The sequence below is a fragment of the Poecilia latipinna genome, unplaced genomic scaffold, assembly GCF_001443285.1.
Source record: "Poecilia latipinna isolate Pla-1442-1.1 unplaced genomic scaffold, P_latipinna-1.0 Scaffold272, whole genome shotgun sequence".
Taxonomy (NCBI): Eukaryota; Metazoa; Chordata; class Actinopteri; order Cyprinodontiformes; family Poeciliidae; genus Poecilia; species Poecilia latipinna.
This window is the reverse complement of record NW_015112888.1, coordinates 148,926-163,027: the sequence shown is the minus strand read 5'-3', so window position 1 is coordinate 163,027 and position 14,102 is coordinate 148,926. Positions and strand designations below refer to the sequence as shown.

Below are 14,102 nucleotides of genomic sequence, written 5' to 3'. Positions count from 1 at the left end.
GTAACTGTTCACTTCTTCACATAAAAAAAAAAAAAAAATCATTAAACCAGACCTGTTTTTATGTGTCTTTTCCTTGTAGGCAGCCAACTATTGCTCTCAGCAATGTTTGTTCTTCTATGGTACTCATCCAGACTATGTGGTCCGCCTGTTAGTTTCTGACAGCCATGTTGCATTAGTGCTGGAGGCAAATATCTTTCCTCCACTGGGTTGTTTCCCCCTTTAGGTCAAGGCGTGACTCAGAGGCCTGATTCCGTCACCCCAGGTTACCAACTCAACACTTCCTGTTCAGAATGTGGAATGAGAGGGTAGCTGGGGGCAAAACATTTTAGGCACTGTGTTACTGGTAAAGAGGAGTTGGGGAAAAAACACAACTGTAATCCAGCTTAAATGTTATATTTGTTCTTATTTTTATGGTATTATACGACAGATTCCAAGAGTGACAAATCTAGTGCGTTGTCCACAAAAAATAAATAAAACGGCAGATTCAGACTTCAGAATAAAAAGATTATAATGATGGTCACAATAATAATAATAATAATAATAATAATAATAATAATAATAATAATAATAATAATAATAATAATAATAATAACGTGGCCCTCTTTACAATATTTAATGAAAGTAATGAAAGCATGTAAAAAAATATATTTATAAATGAATGATCACACAACCTAGTTTATTTTTCTTTTACCCAATAAATATGTTTTTTTATAGCTTGTTTTGTGTTGTTTTTGATCATTTTCTCTTGAAATTGCTGACCAACTTTTTGTATGAATCTAGTGTTTTGATCATTTTCTTTGGTGATGAGGTCCAAGTCCAGGTCTAAAGCCTCCAGTTTGAGCAGACGAACCTACATGATCTAAAGAGCGAGACATTCAATGAAAATGAAGTAAATAACAAGCACTGGGTTCAACAGTTTACTTAATACCTAATAAAAAAAGTTAACAATCTTTAGCCATTTTACCACAAAGTCCTAGTGTTAAAACATAGAATTAAAAAAATGTGTGAACACGCCTTAATGAACTACCCATGTAATGTGAAAGAGATATTGGCTAATCTGAGGATTCATTTTCATCTTCCAATCTCTTTACCCAAATTGTAGTCCAGGGCAGGCCCAAGCATTTTTGGGGCCCTTGCCAGATTTTCATGAGGCCTCTCATACCAACATATCAACACAATATGCTTCATAACCAGTCCCCAAGGGCTGTTGTTCTGCAGCTCTAAGATGTAGGAGGGTGATTCAGCCATTTGACTCAGATGTGTTGGAACAGGGACTGTTCAGGGACAGGGACACATCATCCAGATTTGAAGACCCCTAATCTAGGGGTATGATATAATTGGCTTGTGTCATAACATGGTTACGATAGCTGTTTATTTTAAAATTTCACAAGTTTCAAACTAAAAAAAAAAATGCCCTAATTAATTTGCATTTTTAAAATGCATTTTTAAAATGCATTTTACTCACTTAACTATGTGTTACTCTAAGCGAGAGTAACACATAGACAAACACTGAGTTTGTTCCGTGATCGGTGGGTTGCTGGTTGAAACCCCGTTCCGTTCGCCTCTGTTTTGTCCTTGGGCAAGACACTTCACCCACCTTACCTGCTCCTGGTGGTCAGAGGGCCCGGTTGGCACCGTTGCATGGGAACCTTGCCCCTGGCAAGTAAATCCAGGCAGCCTGTCATGCTTATTATAACACACTGGGGGAAACCCTCATTATAATTTCTAAATACTATCATTAATAAACCCAAGTTTGTAGCTTAAGATATTTTTTGGGCCTTAAAAACTTTTTATTTTATTTTATTATTATTTTTTTTTTAAATTATAGATACAGAAGTTGAATTAGAAGTTGAGATGACCAAAGACACGTTTACAGCTTAACTAATAGACCACATTGTAACTCCCAAATGCAAAACAATTCAAGTTAAAATTTAGCTTTTACTTTTGTCACTGTAGATTGTTGTTTCCAGCCAGCTCAGTCTCAATGATATCATACATGAAAGATGCCAAGCTATGACTTAAAGTCGACCAATTTGTATCTGTCATGTCTTCTCATTTATTTTGAGGCACGACATCTACCTCTCACAAACCATTCACTGCTTGCCCATAAACAACCACACCACCCATGTGTCTCACACACACACACAGTGTCAGACCTGCCTGAGGTTTGCTGAATTAAATGAGAAGCTGCACGACACAGTTTATTGGGTGGAAAGATAGCAAGCAGTCTGTAAAATGCACACAGAATATCTCCGGGTCAATAGGGCAGGAAGGCTGTGTCTCAGGTCAATAGGTCGTTGCAGATAAGAAAAAAAGGAGAAAAAATTGTAGGAGAAATGGGCATAGCTGGACACAATGTAATGGCTGTCTGCTCTGGTCTGATGAGGTGGTTGGGGAATAGAATACAACAGTGTTTGTGTGAGAGTGTGTGTGTGTGTGTGTGTGTGTGTGTGTGTGGTGTCAGACTGACCGATGTGGCAGCCAGCAATAAGGAGGCAAAAGAGGAACCTTGCATGGGCGTGCAGTGTCTTGCAACACATGTCAATAGGATGTGTGATGAGGTGGCGATGGTGAAAGGTGACAGACCGGAGGACAGAGAGGCTAATGGGGTGTCTTGAAAGTCTGTTTAGTTGGAGTAATAAAATGGATGCCCAAGAGGAAGAGAGAGGATCACAAGCTCAGACAGAGAGTGAGGTCAGCTCACTTGTTCTTTCGGAATATGAGACGGACAAGATGATTACGCTGATATATCGCTCAACCCCTGTTTGCCCCATCCACAGCAAGCTATTATGCACTCACCTTTAGACAGGAAAACCTTTTACACCTTTCTTCGAATATTTCAGCTATACAAGAAGTAATCTGTTGGATCGGACCTCACGGGCCAGCATTTGTTCTCGATAGAAATCCACACCCGTGCAGGGACTACACCATCGTTCCTTCAATGAACCTCTTTTGATGCATACAGTACTGACCACTGCAGATCAAGACCCCCCCTCACCACCACCACACAATAGCTGCAGTTATGGAGATGCTCTCATCAGGTTCTCTATCCACAATCTGGTCGTTTCCAAGCTCCCTCAAATCCTTATGCTTGACTTTTTTTTTTTTTTTCTTCTTATACCTGATCAGTTTATACGTATTGCAAGTTTAAAATGCACAGAAGAATTTAATGGTTTTTTTAACTTGGAAAATGTTATATTGTGTACTACTGCAGCAAGCCTTTTTGAAAATGGGACCTCACATGTAAAATTAAAAGTAACAAATACATTAACTCATTGGAATCACACTTTCAGACAAGATTTCAAGTTTAGATAAAGCACATTATGAAATCAGTGCTAAGTAGCAAGGACAGATGACAATTGAGCCCTAAAAGTTGCTTTCTTAACTCTCCTAATCACCCTGTTGTTCCAATTTGAGGTTTGTTCAGTAACTTGCCAACAAAAAGTCCGTTTGCAGTGATAAGTATATCATTTCAACAACGGAGACGTTTTCTGATCCCATTTATATCAACCCAGTTTTGCCCAGTTACATAGTTCAGCATGTGACCTCTTTTTTTTTTTTTTTCTTTCTTCAAGAAAGTTTTCCAGCCTCTTGAAAGAATTATTTTGGGGTGAGGTTTTAATCAGAAACCCAAAGGGCCCTAATTCACAGAGGCAGCCGATACATCAGTCATATGAAACGGTCACATGTATCTCTCTGCTCTTTAAAGAAGGCTATCTTGTGATGGAGACAAACTCAGCTCTGTTTTTAGGACATTAAGTGTGGGATTGCTGTGTCTCCCACATGACCCGACGCTTCACTTGCAGCTGATCCAGGACTTCTCTTCTTCTGCTTCCCCTGCTTATCTCTGTAAGCATGTGCCAGGCCATCTGAAGATCACGCTGGAGTGAAGGAGTAGGATTGGGATTTTTATTTTTTTTTAAGAGTTATTGAGGTCAGGGAATGTGGAAAGTAGAGCAGAGCCATGGTGGTTACATCTTGAAATTCCATGACATTCTTCCAGGACATCTGAATGTCTTTGGAGAAATAAGAACACAGAAAAAAAAAAAAAAAATGACAGAAGAGCAAACGTCTGCATGTCTATATAAAATGTAAATTATAATTGTTGTAATGGTTCAATAAATTGCAAAACAAATTTTAAACGGACTGGAAACTGAGTAAGCAATACATGACACATTTTCAAGATGAACACAACACACTTAAGGAAACTTCAATGACACAGTTTATTTATCACCACTTTATCTGTGTATGTGTGTGTGTGTGCGTGTGTTTTTCTTGTGTGTTTTTATGCGTGTATTTGCCATATTCATTTATGTATGCAACTTGTTTCTGTGTTATGCATGTGTCTTACTCATATGATTGTAAAACTTCTGAAATCTTGCTGGATTGTTATAGTTTTTTTTTTGTTTGGTTTTTTTTTTTCCATCCTGTACATCACCAAATATTCTGCTTGGAAAAATACAATACAAGTCAAAACAACTTAAACGGTGTCTTTGCAGCACACAACAAGGCCTGGCATATGTAAACAGTGAAAAGTAACAATCGTTTAAAAAACATTAACTTAACTGTTGGTTGGCGTAAGGTTTGTAGAATATTCACTCCTCCTTTAAATAAAACAATACACATCTTGATTTTGTAGCACTTTGTATTATTAGATTGAGAGACATAATGAAGTGTAAAAACTAATCAATGGTTACACAGTTTTCAGAAAAAGTATATTGTATATATATATATATAGTTTTATATATATATAGATATAGATTTATATTCATTTATAAGCTTTTAAAATAGTACAGTAAACACTTTGCACACATGATAAAAACCACTGAGTGTGTCTGATTGGTTATGTATAGGCCAATGGCATCAAGAGAACCAGATCTCTATGATGGGTCATTACACTTTCTTTGCCGTCAGCTCAGGAAGGACCTTAAGAAACGATAAGAAGCATTTGAAAAATATGAACAAACGTGAAACATTCATTTTCTGGTATTTTATTCCTAAACAAAAATGAGATTCAACATTAACACAGTGATTTGTCCAAATCTCCTTCCTGAAGTGGCTAGCTAAGCTTGAAAGAGGACTAAGCCCAACTCTGGACCACAAGTTCCTGTCTAAAAACTGTGAGTTTGAATATTCTAGAGTCTGCACACTTGAACCACACAGAAAGAACAACAGAAACAAAAAAAGAGAAGGTATATAAAGACAGTCAAGTCAAAAAACCGGAGATACAGAATCTATAGTACTGCACTTGTTTGCTTTTTTTTTTTTTAATTCCTGTACATTACTTACTCCTTTGCACTTTTTCTCGCTTTATCTGCTTGCCCAGTCTCTTCTTGTCAGTCTCCTTCTTCCCCCCAAAAACAGTCTCTGTACAGCTGGCTTAGTGGTGATTGTAGAAATAGCTAAAGGGTTCAGTGTGACATTGGTTGAAGTTTGTACAGAAGCATTTTCTCTCGATGTAAACAGGCACACACATATTTCTAGAGGCTAACTCCCTCCCAGGAAGGGGGGGCAGGGGGGGAAATAACACCTCTCTAATTTAATTAGTCCCCCTTACTCACTTTGATATTTCAATTCCTTCACTTTGTAATCTTATACCATTATAATCTTCATGTGGTCAAGAGTTTCACGCCGGTCTCAGTCCTGCTGAGAGAAATAAGGCCTTGAATTGCTCCTTGGGTATCAAGAGGTTTACAGCTACTCAGTAATTATTTCTCCTTTTTCCTCCCTCAGCAGCCACCGCCAAGGTTTCGTTACAGTTCGCCACCCGAGAAAATGAAGTTTTGCCAAGGTTGCTGCTGTCCAGGTTGCCGTTTGTTTTTGTTCTGTTTCACTGTCTTTAGCATCAGTGTTGATGGTGTAGTACATAAATTCACGCTGTCTCCGACAGGTCTACGTGGAATGAGCTAGCAAATCCTTTTGCGGGCTGAAAAAAAAAAAAAAAAAAAAGAAGAAACACACTCGTTAAGACAAATGAAAACTTTTTTTTTTTTTCCCTGCAGGCTTTTTAGTGCCACAATCAACTAGAAATATTGTCTCTTGAAGGATACATACCACAAAGGATATGTGAAGTTATTAATACACCCTAATCGCTGGTCCTTACAGTATGCTACTGTAAAGCTAATTTGGGAATGGAGTGAAAACACGTCTATCAGTCAGGATAAATTGTCAAAACCGTGTGGCTGCTTAATGCATGTGTAACAGATACAAAGAGCTCTAATTGCTTCATTAATTATCAATAAATGGGTCATTAAACATTTACTAAACCTTTTACAAGCGAATCCTGATGATCAAAGGATTACCACAGTAGCGTTCACAGCTATTTTTAAATGCAAACATGGCGACTATGGTTAACAGTCTCCGCTTGAGATTGCCTTTAAAAACTGAAGAAATTCTAGATTAAAAAGATATGAGATAAGGTAAATGCGAATGAAACGAGTCAATTTTCCCCCACCGCAAAGCGTACATCGTGAACAGCTGCGCAGACCGTTTTAATTCGGAGTGAGAAATACCCCAGAATCTAAAGTCTCAATGCTAATTACTTTTCAAACAAGCTGATGTGAAAGTGAAGGAATCGCTTGTCTCTGCTAAGTCACAAAAAAAAAAGTAGAAGACAAAACAGGTTATTGTGCTCGTCATTTACCTGAGAGACAGCCCACAACCAGCATGCAGGATCATGGATGATGGTGGTTAACATGGTGTTGAGATGACTGGAAATGACTTCCCCACTGAATGTGTATATCAAATCCATTTTCTACTCTTAGAGCTAATAGAATATTCATGTAATGTGGGAGCTTTGAAAGAATAGGCCGCTTGAAATGTTCTGCCCATCTACCTTTTTTTTTTTCCTTTTATGAAACCCATTCAGCTTATTTGGAAATGGAAATCCAAATCTTATGCCAATGCGCATCAATAAATTTCACTTGGCAAAGTGAAGCCACTTTATTCTCTGCTTATTTCCAACATTGTTGAAAAGAAATTGCGCGTCTGTGACTTTTCTAGCTGGAAAATCTTGAACTTGTGGTGTGAAGTCTTCCTCGTCATCCCTCTCTATGTCAGCTATCGATCCACAAGTAAGCAAGTATAGACACTTGGGTTCCTTTTCAGAGCAAAACGGACATACTCCTTGTAGAGAAGAAGAAGCGTGGGCTGTGCGCTTCACCTCTTGAGCTATTCAGTAGGGAAGTCAGAATGCTCATGCTCAAAAAGTATGATGAAAAAGTGAAGATAGATGTCCTCTACATTAGATAGTCTGTCCTTCTTTTCCTTTCCTTTGTGTTCAGTCAAATTGCATCAAGTATTTAGCTGCTAGTAAAAGTACATCTCAAGAAACCAGAAATCTTTATTTCAGTAGTTCAGTCCAACACTTGAAACTCATTAATTACAGAGATTACCTAAGATAGAGATTACCTGTGATGTTGTTATGGCCTAGTTTCACTAATTGTCCTTCAGACAGCTACTGACAGCCTCTACATGAAGGGTAAGGTTCAAAAGTTATGCATTTAAGCATGTTAGTGGAAGGCAAAAGTGTGATTTAAAAAGCCACAAGAGCCAGGGAAGCCAGGGAAGTTTTGGAACAATTGTAAAAATAGACTATTTAAAAATTTGTGGATTATCCATATATATTAACCAGACATATTTATATCCAAGATATGGGCTACAGTTGTTGCATCCTACGTGTTACACTAAAGACGTCATCAGAAGGGTTTCACCTTATTAGAGGAGAAAAGGGGATTGAAATGTTACTCAGTGGTACAAACAGTTTTTTTTTTCCTTTTTTAAGGTGAAAACATATTTTTGTTATTTTTTTTTTAGAAAAGTTTCCAGAAACAAGAGGAAGAGTAATAAGACTGGATGTGGATATCCACATCCAGTCAGTGAGGATGTGGTTATCAGTGTCATCTGTTGGAGTCGGTTCGCCATGTTTTAGCTGGTTAGAGATCAGTGCAAATGTTCATCTGCTAACAAGTTTTATGGAGAGACTGGCTTCAATTTGTACCTGGACTTGACGCCTGTCCACACTGCCAAGAGTACAAATAAATGCTTTAATGACAATGGTAACACTGCATGACTGACCAGCAAACAAACCATTCAGAATCTATGAAGTACTGTAAGAAGAAACATCACAGCAAAGCCACAGCCCGATCGCCTCTCTACCAGGCTGTAAGGATGCAATATTTCATGTAAACGGAACATAATAATATACTGCATGTACTGTGCAGGAAATGTGCAGTAAATCTTAACCTCCTAAGAAACTAACTTTAGGATTTTTATGATCTATAAACCATAATCATTAAAATTAGCATAAATACTTGAAATATATTACTCTGTATAATATAGCTATATATAATGAGTTTCAGTCTTTGAATTGAATTACTGAAATAAATTGCCTAACTTACTCAGATGATCTTGTATGTCCGTGTGTGCTTTGCACATGATTCATGCAAGTGTTGCTGACCTTTACTAATATGAGCATCAGATAGGAAGGATTTTAAAGGGAGGGGTAATTTGGAGAAAAGGAAAAAAAAAGTGGCCACAGCAGAATAGCACGAGTCAAATTTCTTTTTAGTTTATTTCAAAATAAGTCCTGTGATTACAGGCAGTATTTAGGGGTTATGGAGGGGTTAGGTTAGGTTAAGGATTTTATGTAGGTTTTGGAGAAAGAGGGTATGCAATTAATACATTTTACACTTGAAAAAAAAAATCATATTACAAAAAAAACTAAAAAAAAAAAACTACTGAGACAAAATACAAGAAAATATAAAGCCTTTTTCTCGAACACCTTCAAAAGCAGAAGAAATAAAAGTTGATAACCAGCATATAAAGTCCAAATCAGAATCAAGAGGTATATTCAATGTCCCCCTCCTTTAGTTTCTATACTGGACCAGACCAAAATCGTAGGGTCCCAGTGAGGTTTCATACTGATACTCACAGAGAAAGGTTGGTTTGTACGGTAGGGTCCCCCTATCATACTCTTTCCTCTCTAGCGTGCTGGAGCTGTACTGCTGCTGTTGCTGATGGAGGTGATTTTGAAGGCTGTGGTGTGACTGTGATCTTTGGCCGTCCTTGCCAAAGGTGGAGAATGACCTATCGTTGGACGAGGCGGTGGAGGAGGTCATTGTGAGTTGGTCGGATAGGTTGACGGAGCAGGGTACCTCAGTGTCGGGTAGCGTGGCGTCCATGCCAGGGACGTGCAGATTGCTGCGGTAGTCCGGCCCTTGGCGCCCATCTGATGGCACAAAGGACGGCATCCAGCAGCGGTCAGAGTGACCCAGGGCCTTGCACTCCTCTGTGCAGTTGGAGAACAGGTCAGCACCTGCGGAGAACATTCAAACAGGTCAGTCTAAGGTGGAAGCAAAACACATAAAGATTGAACATTATAAATCTGGCATTGAGGATTAGGAGATGACAAAAAGAAGGAATTAGACACCGTGATATTTGGTGGTGGATAAAAGCCAAACTGAAAGCGAGATGGTAAGAAGACACTGTGAGAAGCAGCACGAGCTAGCAATCCTTCACCAGTGTCAAAAGCAGGAAACGTGCAGTAGCATTTACTCGTCAAAGGACAGAGCCAGAACTGATCAGGAGAAATGTTTGCTTTTCTCCTCACCCCTTTCATTTAGAAAGAAATAAGCAATCAAAGTGATGCGAGGTAACAAAAGCACTTCACCACCCTCACCACCCTGCTCATCTGTCATCCTCTGACACTCATTTGATTGTGAAACACCAAGAGACAAAACATGAATTCTTATTTCATAATCCCCCCCCCAAAAAAAATGACAATCACTGCAAGGAAATGTGACACAAAAGTGAACAAAATACTCAGTGTTTAATTCCACTCTGTCAATCATCTTTAGAGAAAATGACTGACTGTAATAAACACAAAAGCTACAGCCAAAAAATTAGAACAGCAGAAAGATGATCAAATTAATATCTGAAATTATATAATGGAGCACCGAGCCATGAATGGGGAAGAATATTGTTAAAGAATATTAAGGGAAGTGGCAAATTGGAAAAACAGAGAATAACAGACATAAATGGCCAGAAGTCTATGTCTGCTACATGGCTGGACATGATGTTTGCAGATCATAAAACTGATCTGTAAACATGTTAATACTAAAACAGACTTAAACAAGTAATGGTTAAACATTAAGCCAGAATTAAGAAATAGCTAAAACCCCCAAAAAACAAACAGTTTTTTGGGGGTTTCTTGCACCTTTTGCTGTCTTGCTGGAAATGTTGTCACAACACCGCCAGAAATTAGGTGGGTAGAAAATGTGATTATAGTTGTTTGCTAGTTGAGACTCTAACATACTAGTAGGCAGCTCCTCACGTCAATGCTGATGAGGGAATCATCAGTACTGAATTCCACATTATTACGTCAGAATATACTGACAATCAACAGCTGCAGTAGATACAAATGGAGACAATTCCACTTTGGTGTGATCGTCTTACTGGATCCGATTCAGCTGTGAAGGTTTCAGGTTTGCTAAAACATGGAAGGGCATGAATCAAACTTTTTTGCAACTTTTCTTTTCTAGTAGTGCTATGACACAGCAACACAATATCAGAAAATCCATTTGATGATGATTCTGATAAATACCGTGATGAATATCAGTTGTGATAGATTTTTCTCACTCAAACTCTTTCCTCATGTACTTCGACCACTCTCTGTGACCTCTAGCATCATGGAGCTTGTAACTTTTGGGGGTTGTGGGAATCTGCTGCATTGACATTCTACCCAATAGGCTGGATACTATATTGGCAGGCGTAGTGTGAACTTAAATCATTTGAAGTATATTAGCCATTTCACTGCATTCCAAACAGCCTGTTGCGGAATTAATACTGCTGCAATGACTATAGGTTTGCAATACACACAGCAACTCGCATCCATAATTGAGAAATAATCATCCATCCATCCTTTGTTTATATCTCATTTTCTCCACAGGGTCACATGGGACGTGGTACCTATCTCCAGCAATCATTGGCAAGCCATGATTATAAGAATTAAAAAAAAAAAATAAAATACTTGACTGATAACTAATTATAACTGAACAAGTTGGGGATGATAAAGACAGGAACTCTGGACTCCTCATTCGAAAAATTTGTAGATTATTAAAACTTACAGAGAAAGAAACATGAGCAATTTATAAGGCTGCCTTAAAGCTGATTGTGCACGTTGAACCATTTTTCACTTTTGTTTCTTATGTCAGATTGGATGCTACTGCTCTACTTGTCTATGTATTTCAGACATGCCCCTTCTGTCTGATGGCAATTTAACAAGTTTCAAACTAAGAGAGTGTGGAGTTCCCCACCATGCGCTCAAAACAATAAACTCCCTCAACTTTTACCGCAAGCTCTCTGGAAACTTGCTGGACTGCATATTTTGCTCCTAAGACTACATCTAATGTACATATATCTGCAGATATTGATCAGCAAATGGGTAAAAACATCAGTAATTCAAAGTAGCTTCACCTTTTTTTTTATCCAAGCACAGACTTGAATGTTAAAGACAGAAGTAGACCGAAACTAAATTTTTAAAAGTTCACAAAGCAAAACCAATGAACATATTAACTTTGATTTAACTCTTGGTGACATTCATTAGATCATTCTAATTTTAAAACTCTTTCAGCAATTCCCCAACACTTTTATCTTCCATTACACTGTCAAAGAACTGCCACTGTGACTGATTCTGTTTTCTGTGTTTGTGTGCATGGTGTGAATCTAATGTGGCAACTAATTGAGGCCCCCACGGAGTGCAAGAAAGGCAATAAGACTGCACAGTGGACATAGAGCCAGTGAAGACACACGGCTCACAGGCAGCGAGGGCCAAAGAGGCTCAGGGAGCCATCGATTTCACAGACAGCAACGACAGGCGGGAAAAAGGCGACAGCACAGCAGGAACCATCAGGAAGGAGAAGGGAGACCTGCGCGGTCACAGATGGATAGAGTGATGGTCAGATCAAAACAGATGGAGATCAAAGAGGGGTTAAAGAGGCAGGCAGAGCAAGGAAAGACTTTGATTCAAATGAAAGAATGTTAGAAATATCTCACTACATGTGCGTGTTTAAACAGGCCCGGATTGGCTAATCGGGAGCACCGGGGCATTCTCCGGTGGTCAGGTGTGCAGTCCTGGTAAATGGTATATGTACCCGTACTTGTACGTGTTTATCAGTTCCAGAGTCACTCTACATTCAGTCATTCACCCATTCACATGCACATTCATGTGCTGATGATAGCAAGCTACTGGACAGTAGCCACAACTGCCCACAGTGGCAGTGTGACAGGACACCAATGCCACCAAGACGTTCTCACCACCACCAGCACAAACTTGTTTCCTCTCAGCCTCTTCTGGTAAGTTACATGAACATAAATGCACTGCATTGTACCCCGTATCCTGATTCAATATGCCTGAATGAAATAAATGGTTCATTAGCAGGCGTCTGCATGCACAGGTGACATGCTGAGAAGTTTCAAATGTGAGAGAGCTGTGTTTTATCTTGGGCATAACTCAAACCTGTAGGACAGCAGTGATCTAAACCATGTCATCATAGTGATGGCTTTGTGAAAATGTTTTTTTCTTGTTCTTTGCAATCATGCAATACTTTGTTTTGCAGTACCACAGTAAATCTCATAAAAATGAAGTAACATGAGAAAACACAAACATGGTTCAACGGGTGTGAATACTTTTGGAATGCATTGTAAATATATTGGCCTGTAACAGTTTTATAATGGTTAAGAAAATATGGAAAAACTTAGGGGCTTGTAGATGTAAAGACATACCTTCCTTATTTCATCACAAGATTCTCTTTGAACCTACGACCTGCATCTACAATCCTCTATTATTTACTTGAGTAAAACGTGCATAAAAAAAGAGGAGATGTACGAAATCTCTCATTCATAGCTGGCAGTTGCTTTCTTCTCTCTTCTACCCAACATGTTGCATTTTATTTTTCACTTTTTTAAGACATCTCATACATATTCAGTTTGTATGCCCTTCTCCCATCCGAGAGTGCCACACGACGAGCACAAATCAGGACTTTTGCTGCCAAAGGTTCATCCCAGCCTAGTACACAAGAAATGCCGCTCAGTAGAAGCAAGAAGGGTGGCTGGAAACGTGGAGAATATATATGAAGAAATCTCCGCATCTCCAAGAGGATCAGCACAGTTAATGCTGTTCTGGGCAGCTTTTGTAAATGCCAGCTATGTTTTTGAGAGCCATTTCCTTCAACATACACTCTGATTCACCTTTTATGCTGATGTATATTTATAGCATCTTTAAAGGTTGGATGCATATAAATCATTGCATTTCTGTAATGCCCATCAAGCTGTTGGCCTTTAGCCTTTTTTATAGACTTCCCACAAATGCATGCACTCTCCTGACATAGAGGACATTGACCTCGGGTCCTCCTGTCATCTCTTTGCCATTGTGCTGCTAAGGTTTTCTGGAACCTGCGATGTGTGTGTTCTTCTAAATTTGGAAGCAAATCAGCAGAAGGACTAAAGCACAGGTGCAAAACTAACAAAGGCCCATGCAACTGTGGAGAAGGCAGGAACACTTGCACCTGGATGTAACAAAGCTGTTGCTAAAACCTCTACTGCTTTTTTCATCACTGTAAAAAAAAAAAAAGACACAATAGTTCCTAGCTTATGATGCAGGAGTAACTGTAAGCATAAATGGCATCATTTTGGGAGTCTATACTCCATTTGACTCTGTGTTTAGACTTGATAAGCCTAAACTATAAATTTCTGCACTGAACAAATATTCTCTAAACGAGAAGATTTTGTTTTGTGAAGACATAAAAAGAAACAATAATTTTCAAGGATTTCTTGAGCCTAGGGCACCCCAAAAATTTAGACAAGTTAGTTCATTACAAAATATTGTTTAAATCTATATCTAGATATCTGTATGGAATAATTCTCATCAGTTGATTATCATTTAATTCTTGATATTTCTTATCACCAACTATATTTGTTCTATTTCATTTATTCTTTCTATTTTTTCTGGGAGGCAGTCTTGTGTGTGTGTGTGTGTGTGTGTGTGTGTGTGTGTGTGTGTGTGTGTGTGTGTGTGTGTGTGTGTGTGTGTGTGTGTGTGTGTG

General features: G+C 38.7%; 1 protein-coding gene across 3 annotated transcripts in view; it reads right to left on the bottom strand.

Annotated features, from left to right (window-relative positions):
• Window positions 1–5,256: 5,256 nt before the first annotated feature.
• Window positions 5,257–14,102, bottom strand: part of LOC106948099 (protocadherin-10-like) — a 32,639-nt gene continuing 23,793 nt past the window's right edge. The window contains exons 4-5 of one of the 3 annotated variants that reach the window (XM_015033574.1): window positions 8,933–9,316; window positions 5,257–5,926 (exon numbers count right to left, since the gene is read on the bottom strand). In XM_015033574.1, coding sequence (XP_014889060.1) covers window positions 5,907–5,926; window positions 8,933–9,316 — 404 coding nt within the window. In that variant the 3' untranslated portion in view covers window positions 5,257–5,906. Of the gene's footprint in view, window positions 5,927–7,774; window positions 9,317–14,102 lie in introns of those variants that run through there. The other 2 variants (XM_015033575.1, XM_015033573.1) reach the window with 2 other exon arrangements.